General features: G+C 39.8%; 1 protein-coding gene across 1 annotated transcript in view; it reads left to right on the top strand.

Annotated features, from left to right (window-relative positions):
- The window catches only part of LOC126176439 (zinc finger CW-type PWWP domain protein 1-like), a 339,799-nt gene that overhangs the window by 57,841 nt on the left and 269,586 nt on the right, over positions 1 to 12,372 (top strand). The window contains exon 6 of the mRNA XM_049923596.1: positions 9,969 to 10,426. Coding sequence (XP_049779553.1) covers positions 9,969 to 10,426 — 458 coding nt within the window. The remainder of the gene's footprint in view (positions 1 to 9,968; positions 10,427 to 12,372) is intronic.

The following is a 12,372-nucleotide window of genomic DNA, read 5'->3' as shown; positions in this document are numbered from 1 at the left end:
TGCAGTCTGCCACTCCTGTTCAAAGAAGCAATGAAGGAATTAAAAGAAGGATGTGAAAGTGGGATTACAATTCGGGGTGAAAGCATAACAATGAAAAGATTTGCTGGATGACATTGTTACTCTCAGTGAAAGTGAGGAAGAATTACAGAAGTATGCTATTACCAATCATAGGTCTTAAATTTAGAAAGGAATTTCCTAGAATGTGTTTATGGAGCACAGTTTTTTATGGAATAGAATCATATACCTTGGGGAAAAAATAATCATATACCTTGGGGAAAAAATACTGAAAAGAAGGGAGAGGGCAAAAAGTGTAGGAGAAGACAGAGGTTGGGATACGAGGCAGTCCAATCACATCTTATTCATTATATAGTTTTTTCTGCATTACCCTTGTTTGGGTTTGAATTGGTTACACTGTACTCACTTGGCCAGAAATCCTAGTCCACCTGCCATAGTACTTCATTAATTCATACTGTATCTAATTTCAACCCATTCATTAATCTTTTGAAGTTTTCTAATCTGTCTATATGATTAAAGGATCTAAAATTCAAGGCTCTGGTGTGTAGAATTCAAGATTTGTTTTATCTCATGGAAACATCCTTCTGAGTAGTCACCACTGGAAATCCAAATGGAGAAATTTTATCCAAGAGGATGGCATTATCATTAAACCCTACATTAGCACTGCATGTTCTTAGGAAACATAATAACTGTAATTTACCTTTGCTTTCATGTGTGCTGTAGTAATGTTGCTGAACACAATTGTCTATGTAATTATCGGTTAGCTGGTGCTTTGACATATCAGTTACCTTTAAGTAGAATCAAAATTTTTGTAGGTTATTTTGACATTTCATTATATAAAATTTATTTCTAAATTCATTCAAACTGTCATGCTCATTTGATTTAGTTAATGTTTCGTTTGTTTATGTGACTGTAGTTTCTTCTACCCCTCCAAACCCCCCCTTTCCCCTCTCCCCCCTCTTGAACCATGGACATTACCGTTTGTGGGGTGGCTTATGTGCCGGCTGTACCATAGGTGGCACTACAATGGAGGGATAATTGTTGAGAGCCCAGACAAGGTGATTCTTGAAGAGGGGCAGCAGCCTTTTCAGTATTTGCAGGGGCAACAGTCTAGGTGACTGCCTGACCTGGCCTTGTAACATCAATCGAAAAGGCCTTTTTGTGCTGGTACTGCGAACAGCTGAAAGCAATGGGAGACTACAACCCAAATTTTTCCCGAGGCATTCAGCTTTGCTGTATGGTTGATTGATGATGACGGCATCCTCTTCGGTAAAATATTCAGAGGTAAAATTGTTCGCCATTCAGATCTCCGGGCGGGGATGTCTCAGGAGGACATTGCCACCAGTAGAAGCAAAACTGACATTCTGCGGATTGCAGTGTGGGATAAATTGGGCAGGTAAGTTAGAAAGTTTAAAAAGGGAAATACATAGGTTGAAATCAGATATAGTGGGAATTATGAAGTTCGGTGGCAAGAGGAACAAGACTTCTGGTCAGGTGAATACAGGATTATAAATACAAAATCAAGTAGGTGTAATGCGGAATAATGAATAAGAAAATAGGAATGTGGGTGAGCTACTATGAACATCATAATTAATTAATGCATTATCGAAGCCAAGATAGATGCAAAACCCATGCCTCCCGCATTAGTACAAGTTTATAAGCTTACTAACTCCGCAGATGATGGAGCGATTCAGCAAAAGTATGATGAGGTGAAAGAAATTATTCAGAAAGTTAAAGGAGACGAAAATTTAATTGTGATGGGGGACTGGAATTCGGTTGTAAGAAAAGGAAGAGAAGGAAAAATAGGTGAATATGGTCTGGGGAAAAGGAATGAAAGAGGAAGGCATCTGGTAGAATTTTGGACAGAGCATAATTTAATCATCGCCAACACTTGCTTTAAGAATCATATAAAAAAGGAAGGTTTTATACGTGGAAGAGACCTGGAGACACAGGAAAGTTTTAGACTGATTATATAATGGAAACAAAGAGGATTAGGAACTGGATTTTAAATTGTAAGATATTTCCCAGAGCAGATGTGGACTGTGACCAGAAATTGTTGGTTCTGAACTGTAGATTAAAACTGAAGAAATTGCAAAAAAGGTAGGAAATTAAAGGGATGTGACCTGTATAAGTTGAAAGAATCGAAGGTTGTTGAGAGTTTCAGAGGAAGTATTGGGCAACAATTGATTAGAACAGGGGAAAGGAATAATAGTAGAAGATTAATGGGTAGCATTAAGATATGAAATAGTGAAGACAGCAGAGGATCAAATTGGTAAAAATACAATGCTTAGTATAAATTCCCAGATAACACAAAGGTATTGAATTTGACTAACGAAAGGAGATAATTTAATAAAGAAGTACTAACGTTTAAAAATGAGATTCACCAGAAGTTTAAAATGGCTAAGCAGGAATGGCTCGAGAAAAAATGCAAGGATTTAGAAGCATGTTTCACTAGGGGAAAGATAGATATCACCTACAGGAAAATTACAGAGGCCTTTGGGAAAAAGAGAAGCAGCTGTACGAATATCAAGAGCTCAGATGGAAAGCTAGTCCTAAGCGAAGAAGGGAGGAGGAGGAGATTAGTGTTTTAACGTCCCGTCGACAACGAGGTCATTAGAGACGGAGCGCAAGCTCGGGTGAGGGAAGGATGGGGAATGAAATCGGCCGTGCCCTGTCAAAGGAACCATCCCGGCATTTGCCTGAAGCGATTTAGGGAAATCACGGATAACCTAAATCAGGATGGCAGGAGACGGGATTGAACCGTCGTCCTCCCGAATAGCGAAGAAGGGAAAGCTGAAATGTGGAAGGAGTATATAGAGGCTGTGTACAAGGGAGATGAACTATAAGGTAATGTTACAGAAAGAGAAGATCTCGTAGCTAAAGACGAGATGGGAGATACAATACTGCGAGAAGAATTTGACAGAGCTCTGAGAGCTCTACGTCGAAACATCGCCCTGGGGGTAGGTGATATTCCACCAGAACTACTGATAGCCATAGGAGAGCCAGTCAGGACAAAACTCTTCCACCTCGTGTGCAAGATGTATGAGACAGGCAAAATATTCTCATACTTCAAGAAGAATGTAGTAATTCTAGTTACAAAGAAAGCAGTTGCTGACAGGTGTGAAAATTATGAACTCTCAGTTTAGTGAGTCATGGTTGCAAAATACTAACATGAATTCTTTACAGAAGAATGGAAAAACTGGTAGAAGCTGACCTTGGGGAAGATCAGTTTGGATACTGGAGAATTGTAGGAGCACACAAGACAATGCTGACCCTTTTACTTATCTTAGAAGAGGTTAAAAAAAGACAAACCTACATTTGTAGGCTTAGAGAAAGCTTTTGACAATGTCGACTACAATACTGGGAGCGAAAGGCTATTTACAACTTGTGCAGAAACTAGACGGCATTTGTAAGAGTTGAGGGATATGAAAGGGAAGCAGTGGTTGAGAAGGAAGTGAGACAGGGATGTAGCCTGTCCCCGATAGTATTCAGTCTGTACATTGAGCAAACAGTAAAGGAAACCAAAGAAAAGTTTTGAGTGGGAATTAAAGTTCAAGGAGAAGAAATAAAAACATTGAGGTTTGCCGATGACATTGTAATTCTGTCAGAGACAGCAAAGGACTTGGAAGAGCATTTGAACCGGATGGACAGTGTCTTAAAAGGAACATTAGCAAAAGAAAGACTAAGTTAATGGAATGCAGTCAAATTAAAGCAGGTGACGGTGAGGAAATCAGATTAGCAAACGAGACACTTAAAGTAGTAGACGAGTTTTGCTTTTTGGGCAGCAAAATAACTGATGACAGTCAAGAAAAGCATTTCTGAAGAAGAGAAATTTGTTAACTGCGAATATAGATTTAAGTGTAAGGAAGTCTTTTCTGAAAGTATTTGAATGGAGTGTAGCCATGTATGGAAGTGAGACATGGATAGTAAACAGTTTGGACAAAAAGAGGATAGAAGCTTTCGAAATATGTTCCTACAGAAGAATGTTGAAGATTAGATGGGTGAATTATGTCACTAATGAGGAAGTACTGAGTAGAATTGTGGAGACAAGACATTTGTGGCACAACTTGATCAAAAGAAGGGACCATTGATAGGACACATTCTGAGACATCAAGGGATCATCAATTTAGTATGAGAGGAAAATTTGGGGGTATAAATCATAGAGGGAGATCAAGATATGAATACCGTAAGCAGGTTCAGAAAGATGTAGGTTGCAGTAGTTCTTTGGAGATAATGATTCTCTTACAGGATAGAATAGCATCGAGCTGTATCAAACCATTCTTTGGACTGAAGACCACAATAATAACAGTTTCTTCTGTTTGTAAATCATAGCTTCCTCTGTTTCCATAACTCATTGCATCGATGTGGCTCATGCTTTCAGTACCTTTCATATTTTCAATTTGCTACACCTCCTTTGCAATCAGATTTGTGTATTTTGTTACAAGAAAACTGGACAGTACAGGGTTGTTATAACTAAACTTTCACTCCTTGAGAGGGCCCCATGAAAAACGAATGATCGTAGAACAATGAAACTTTGTGGAAACAATTGAATGGGTATCCAGAAGAGAAATAATGTATAAATTATGGAAAGATACACATTTTAATTTGCATGTGAGAGGTTAACATTTATTAATTGTGTACCATGTTTACATTCTAAGTTACATTGTTCAATATGACAACAATCTGCATCCACGACAGCATGGAGCTGTGCTAGAGATTGCTCTATTGCTGCTCGAAACATCTCAGGTGAGATATTTAAGCTGTTTCATTTTTAACCTCCAATGTGTGTTACGACTACACACTGTGTCCAGCATTTTCATTAGTTGCAACAGCAACAATTTGTGGCACTATTAGAAGTTGGCCTCTCCCAAGAGCAGTTCTCAAATTCCCAGTTAATTCAACCTTTTGAATCATGTTCTTCAAGCCAAGTGCTGGAAGAGGACCTCTCTGTATTCCTTAAAGCATCAGTACTCACAAAGAGCAGCCGCATTTTGCTGTTGTTTTGGTGAAATAGCTTTATGAATAAAGCCCTGCTCACCTTGTGCAGACCCATGATGACTGCCTGCAACCCGAATGCACTCTGATGCTTGTGTTTCAACCGTACATCACCATACCAGTGCTGGCACCTAATGGCAAGTCATGACACTAACACAACTAAAACTGGACCAATAAAAAAATCAGTTGCGGGCGGTGAGGGGGCAACGACGTCTATGACGATGACACACACACACACACACACACACACACACACACACACACACACTTCTGGATATTTTGTTTATTTCTCCTTGTGTTGTTGCAGTGCTGTTTCACTTGATTATGATGCTTACATCACCAACAAATAGCACTATATGTGCTCTATCAGTGTAAGATAAGAGGTATTTTATGTGTAGCAAGGAAAAAAGTGGTCCTAGAATTTTACCCTCTTGAATGCCAGAAGTAATTTGTTCCCACTTAGAAGAAGAGTCATCATGAAAGTTGCATGAGCTAACATGGCTCATCATTTCCCATTTTAAATATGAAATGAATCAGTTACTCATTGTACCTCAAAAGCCATAAACTTAAGTTTCTCCAAAAGTATGTTGTGGTTTACTCAGTCAGATGCCTCAGACAGATCACTAAAGATCCTGGCAGATGAATTCTTGTCTTATAGATATTTTAACAAAGTCAGTAAAGTGGTAGATGAAACATAAACAGGTTTCTGTGGCCATTTCACATACAATAAAATTTTTCTGGGCTTGTGACCGCATTGTTAATAAGTATGAAACTACTGATGTTTCGGTCCCTGTTGCAAGCAATCTCCTTCAGGGTGTTTTTGTTTACTGCTGAATGAGAAAACTTTGTTTCTTATATGCCACAGACAGATGGTGTAGCTATGGGCTCCCTTCTCTCGCCTATTGCAGCAGACATCTTTATGGAAGCATTTGAAGAAACAGCGCTCCAGTCCACAGCATTATGCCCAGGATGTTGGTTCCATTATTTTGATGATACTTTCATCATCTGGCCACATGGAGAGGACAAGCTACGAAATTTCCACCAAAACCTCAACCAGCAGCACTGCATTCACTATGGAGATAGAAAAGAATGGGGTGCTGCCTTTCCTCGAGATGGAAGGTCACAGAAAGCCTGATGGTAAACTGAGCCATAGAGTGTATAGGAAGCCAACCAGTACTGACAGGTACCTGCATGCCTCCTCCCATCATCACCCTATGCAGAAGAAATCCACCGTGCACACTTTAACCAAGAGGGCTCACAGTATCAGCGATAAGGAACATCTAAAGGGTGAACTATAAAACCTCAAATCAATTTTTTGTGCCAATGGTTATGGAATGAAGTAATAGATAAAACTGTCGTGGCAAAGAATGAAGGCAGTAGAGGAGAGCAAAAGGAAGCACAAAACATTGCTCTATTACCATATGTTCAAGCTGTCACTGAATGGGAGGGCAGAATTCTCTGCCGAGCAGGAATCATGCCAAGGAATCATGCCAATTTTCTGAAGCAACAACAGAATAAAAGATATTTTTCGCACAATGAAAGATACAGTTGGCAAACTATATGCTGCTGGAGTTTACGAGATCAGGTGTGAATGTGGATTAATGTATGTAGGTGAGACGGGGATACCCATCAGCACACGGATATCTGAACATGAGAGATATATCTGACTAAGACAGTACACCAAGTCAGTGGTGGCAGAACGTCAGGATGAGTGCAGTACCGTATTTACTTGAATCTAAGCCGCACCTGAAAAATGAGACTCGAAATAAAGGAGAAAAAAAAAAAAAAAATTCACGAACCTAAGCCGCACCTGTAATTTTAGACTCGAAATTCAAGTGGAGAGAATAGTTTTAGGCCGCACCTCCAAATCGAAACCGAAACAAAGTTGGTCCATTGTAATATGAGACACAATTTAGGTCGAATGAATGACGATACAGCTACAGTAGTTTGGTTCGAGTCGTAAGCATAGCAGTTAAGCTTTACCAGGTAGCCATTGCTATGCGTCAGGCGCTCCGTCCGTATTTATTCGGGTACCCTTTCTTTTTCACATGCTACGTCTGGTTTGAATCGATTGCTTAGTTTGCTTCGATCTGATAATTGCCGTTTTCTTTGTTATAGGTGTTTACTCTTAAGCTGAAAATGCATTACTGTACTGTGTCATGCATTGTTAGTCCATTCTGATCAACAAGAACCAAATAATAGACTGCGTATGATAGAACATGTTCTGAACGAGAGTTAGGTGAAAATTTTTCTCCATTTGAAAATCTTTGTGGCCGCTTCTTTAGTACATCAAATTCTGCACAGAAATTAGTCATCTTAGGTTTAAAAATCTAGTCAGTTGCCGTGCTTCATTTCTGACTGTATCACTATTAGGCATAAGAATAATACGAATATAAACGTGACACGATACGTATATTCTGCCGCGTTTGCTGTTGTCTCACTCTAGTTTCATAGTTTATTAGGCAGACAGGATTTAAATGAGATAGCAGCAAACATGAAAAATACGTGGCACAATGTTTATATTCGTATTATTCTTATGGTGAAGAATATCACTGCATGTGATTTACATTTCATCGGGTTCCTATTAGCAACCATCTCTTCTCACAGGTAGGAAAAAATTGAGAACATAGAGTTGGCCATATTGACAAACATCCCAGTCTTACCAGTCGGATTTTCGTAGTACATTGAAATTCTGCTACATTCGAAGATGAGCAATACGGAATTTGTATTTACTTCGTAGGACAATGTATGAAAATGCAGTGGTCGAAACTCGGGGCGGAGAAAAAAAGCTCGTCTTCCACCCTTCTTCTTCTTCTTCCTCTTTTTTTTTACTGGCGCAGAGGTTTTGGCGCCAGTATTTATCTTTGTGCCTACAAAGCTTGCCTTTGTAGCGCTACATATATTCGACGGCAGAAGTTAGTTGTGGCGGCACCTACCAACATTTTTCAGAACCTCCGCTTGCTTTGCACTCGATTCTAAGCCGCAGCCGGTTTTTTGGATTACAAAAAGCGAAAAAAAAGTGCGGCTTAGATTCGAGTAAATACGGTAAACAGATTGATTCTGGTGAAGCATGCATACTGGTGAAACAGCATCTTACTTTCAGGAGGAAGATTAGAGACGCAATAGAAATAGACAAGTGACCGGCCAACATGAATGGAGAAGACGGCTACCAACTTCCAATGTCTTGGCTGCCATCAATAACAGCACTATGGAACAATAGCTCACGTGAAGCAACACATACAGACGCGCGGGACACTGCAGCGGCTGTAGATACATAGAGTACTGGCGTGCCTCAGCCGGCAGGAAAACAACACCACGTTCCAGCTGCCACCTGGTTTTCTATTCACCGATTTCCACCAATCACAAGCAGTAATGCAAACACTAATCAAAAGGTCAGGTTTCCACCAATGAAAATAAATAATAAAAACACCAATAAAGACTTCTGACATCCCTGCCCTTCATCCTAAACAGCGTGTCAGAATTAGATAACAGCCATGTCTGCAGGTATATAAGAAACAAAGTTTTCTCACTCAGCAATAAATCAAAACACCCTGAAGATGGTCGCTTGCAACAGGGACCAAAATGTCAGTAGTTTTATATAAACACATCAAAAAAAGTTCTGCATCACCCCGGTTCCCAGAACTCCTGAGGATAACTGTTGACTGTGGATATTGTATCACAGACACAGTCCCTTTGACTGTTCAGAGATGTCACTAAACTCGCCCAAAAATGTAAACAACCAGGCAGGAGCAGTTCCTATTAGATGGAGGGGGTTCTACAGCCAATCAGTTCCAGTCATTCCACCAGGAAGGAGGAACACGGCTTGTGTTATCTGTAGTTCAACGATGCCTAGATGGTCAATAACACAGTTTGATCGCATCTGCATTGTTCCATTGTGCCAGAAAGGGCTCTCAACAAGGAAAGTGTCCAGGCGTCTCGGAGTGAACCAAAGTGGAGACATGGAGGAGATACAGAGAGACAGGAAGTGTTGATGACATACCTGGCTCAGGCCGCCCTAGGGCTACTACTGCAGTGGATGACCGCTACCTACGGATTATGGTTCGGATTGAAAAGGACTGTTTATGGACGACATGACCCAGCAACCAATCTGAGGGATCCATGCTGAATCGCAGTTGAGGAGTGGGACAATCTGGACCAACAGTGCCTTGATGAACTTGTGGATAGTATGCCACGACGAATACAGGCATGCATCAGTGCAGGAGGATGTGCTACTGGGTATTAGAGGTATCGGTATGTACAGCAATCTTGAGCATCATCTCTGAAGGTCTCGCTGTATGGTGGTACAACATGCAATGTTTGTCTCTATTCCAGTTTTCTGTACAGGTTCCAGAACTCTCGGAACCGAGGTGATGCAAAACTTTTTTTTATGTGTCTTTGTTGATTATGTGATCAGAAACCCAGAAAAATTTTATTGAATGGTAGATGAAATGTTCAGCAAAGAGATCTTTGTGAAATATAAATTGTGACTGACTCAGAATCTTATATTTGCAGATATGTTCAACCATTCTTAAATACATCATATTTTCCAAAACTTTAAGGTGTTAATTGTGATTGGATTAATAGTTATGTCTTTCTTACTACCTTCCTGAAGTAGGAGTCTAACAATGGTATACTGTCGTCTGCCTAGAAAGTTACATAGTGAAAATTATTCTTTAGCTGTGTGCAGCAGCTATACAAGTAAACTATGCTCTTAATATTTTAATTGAAATGATTTAAAACTTAGGATGACTTTTGCTTTCAAAAAATTAATTATTTTCATGATTCCTCTAGATATAGTTGGAATGATATCAAATAGATTTTATGCTTGTGAGACTAACTGTTGCATATACCAAAATGCCTTATCTTTTCAGCTGGCTGTGCTGAGTTTCTCAGTTATATTTTGAAATTGATTGTTAAAGAAGCTTGTGAGACTTGTGATATAACTGTATTTGTTTCAGACTTGGATGAAACATGCTATGCAACATCTACTGAAAAGGCATCTCCCATCAAGTTAGATAAAGAATCTTCTGAACCGACTGTCACTGTCCTCAAAGGCAATAAAAATGTTAATAAAAATAAAATGCCTTCAAAGACAAGTGGGTCATCCCTCATAAAATTAGGCAAAAAAACTTCTGAAATGAATTCCACTGTTCACAAAGGCAGGAATAATGTTAATAAAGACAGAATGCAGTCTGGGACAAATAGCTCAGCTACTATGAAAAGTACTTCACAGACAAGGAAGACTTCAAAGAAACCAAAGTTGTCCAACAGTACTAAGGAAATGGAACCCTCAGGTGACGCAGATGAATTATCACCTAAATGCCAGAGCTCTAACAAAACTACGACACCAGCACCATCAGGAGAAGTTCTTTCAAAAGAAAGACCATGTAAACTAACTCTGTCCTCAAACTCAAAGGTGAATTTTTGTGTTGTTTAAGGTGAAATGAAAACATGAGTTTTTAAGATATTGTAGTTTTACAAGTTAAGAGTAACATAAATAATTCTAGGTACAGAATTGTGTTCTCAAGTAGGAATATCAACAATGTAGGAAAAGACAGTTTGTTACTTAATGTAAAGAAGTACCAGACAGGCACAATTAAAAGACACTTACATAAAGCTTTCAGCCACAGTCTTCATCAGTAGAGAGAGACACACACTGTTTACACACACAAGCAGGCACACATATCCAGCCCGAGATGCTGGAGTTCGCAGTCGTGTGAGTGTGAGGTGTGACTGCTTGTGTGTGAATGGTGTGTGTATCTCTTTATTGATGAAGGCTGTACCTGAAAGCTTTACATAAGTCTCTTTTTATTGTGCCTGTCTGCAACTTGACGTTGCTTCTTTACTGGTTATAAGTCAAAGTTGTCCTTTTTTGTAGTCTGTTTCCATTATTACGTTAAACTGAGAATTCATTGAGTAAGAACTACAACAGAAATTGGGTATTACAGCAAAATAATTTTGTGTGTGTTTCAATTTATATTTTTCTTATACTTATCATTTTCCATTGTTATTAACTTTATTTTCAATCTCATGACTAAGAATTAGATATTGCTTGTCAAAATTTTAATTGTTTATATGTGTGTGTGTGATGAATTATCTCAAATGATCATGGTGTGGGTTTCTGTAGTCATGTCCTAGTTCATGAACCACGGGCAACGTATGAGTGGCCAAGTAAGTGGTCCCGATAGTCGGGATACCAGTTACTTTGGAATAAGGCTGGGCATCTCGGACATATTCTGAGTCGTGGTCACCTTTGTGCTCATACGGCAAAGACTACCAAATCCACCGGTTAGTCCCTCAGCCGTTAGGGGTAAAACCCAATGGGACTCGGGGCAAGTAAGGCTAGCAACCTGCTTCCCTGGTACTTTAAATATGATGCTGGCAACAATCAGAGCAAAATGCCTCGGACCTTTGGAGGTGACGGAGTCCCACCTCTAACTGACAAACCAGGGACTCCCAAGATACGACTTGGCAAACAAATGGTAATGAGATGGGGAGCTATTAATATCAATGGGGGCTACTCTGGGAAGAAGGTAGAGCTGGCAGAGGCTGCAAGTAAGATGGGGCTGGACGTTTTAGCTGTTAGTGACATTCGGGTAAGGAGTGAGAAAGAAGAGGAAGTGGGAGAATACAAGGTCTACCTGTCAGGAGTCAAAGCAGGAATAGTACAATGGGGTGTAGGGCTATACATCAGGAAAGAAATGGAACCCAGCATAGTTGCAATAAGGTATGTAAATGAATGACTGATGTGGATAGATTTCACAGTGTCTAGCAAGAAAATTAGGATTGTGTCAGTATATTCGCATTGTGAAGGGACAGATCAAGATAAGATGGATAGTTTTTATGAGGCACTCAGTGATGTAGTTGTTAGAGTAAAGGACAAGGACAGTGTTCTGCTCATGGGTGATTTTAACGCCAGGATTGGAAATCGAAGAGATGGGTATGAAAAGGTTATGGGTAAATTTGGAGAGGATATGGAGGCCAACAGGAACGGGAAACAACTCTTGGATTTCTGTGCCAGTATGGGCTTAGTAATCACAAACTCCTTTTTTAAACATAAGAACATTCACCGGTATACTTGGGAAGGCAGGGGAACCAGATCTGTCATTGACTATATAATAACAGATCAGGAATTCAGGAAGGCTGTGAGGGACACGCGCGTATTCAGGGGATTCTTTGATGACACTGATCATTATTTAACCTGCAGTGAAATTGGGATTGTGAGGCCGAAAGTGCAGGAGGTCAGGTCCATATGTAGGAGGATAAGAGTGGAGAAACTTCAGGATAAGGAAATCAGGCACAAGTACATAACAGCGATCTCAGAAAGGTACCAGTTAGTTGAATGTAGTCCATTACAGTCAT

This window comes from Schistocerca cancellata, chromosome 3, assembly GCF_023864275.1.
Source record: "Schistocerca cancellata isolate TAMUIC-IGC-003103 chromosome 3, iqSchCanc2.1, whole genome shotgun sequence".
In the NCBI taxonomy this organism is placed as follows: Eukaryota; Metazoa; Arthropoda; class Insecta; order Orthoptera; family Acrididae; genus Schistocerca; species Schistocerca cancellata.
Note: the sequence above shows the minus strand (reverse complement) of the source record. Positions and strands in the feature narration are given on the sequence as shown.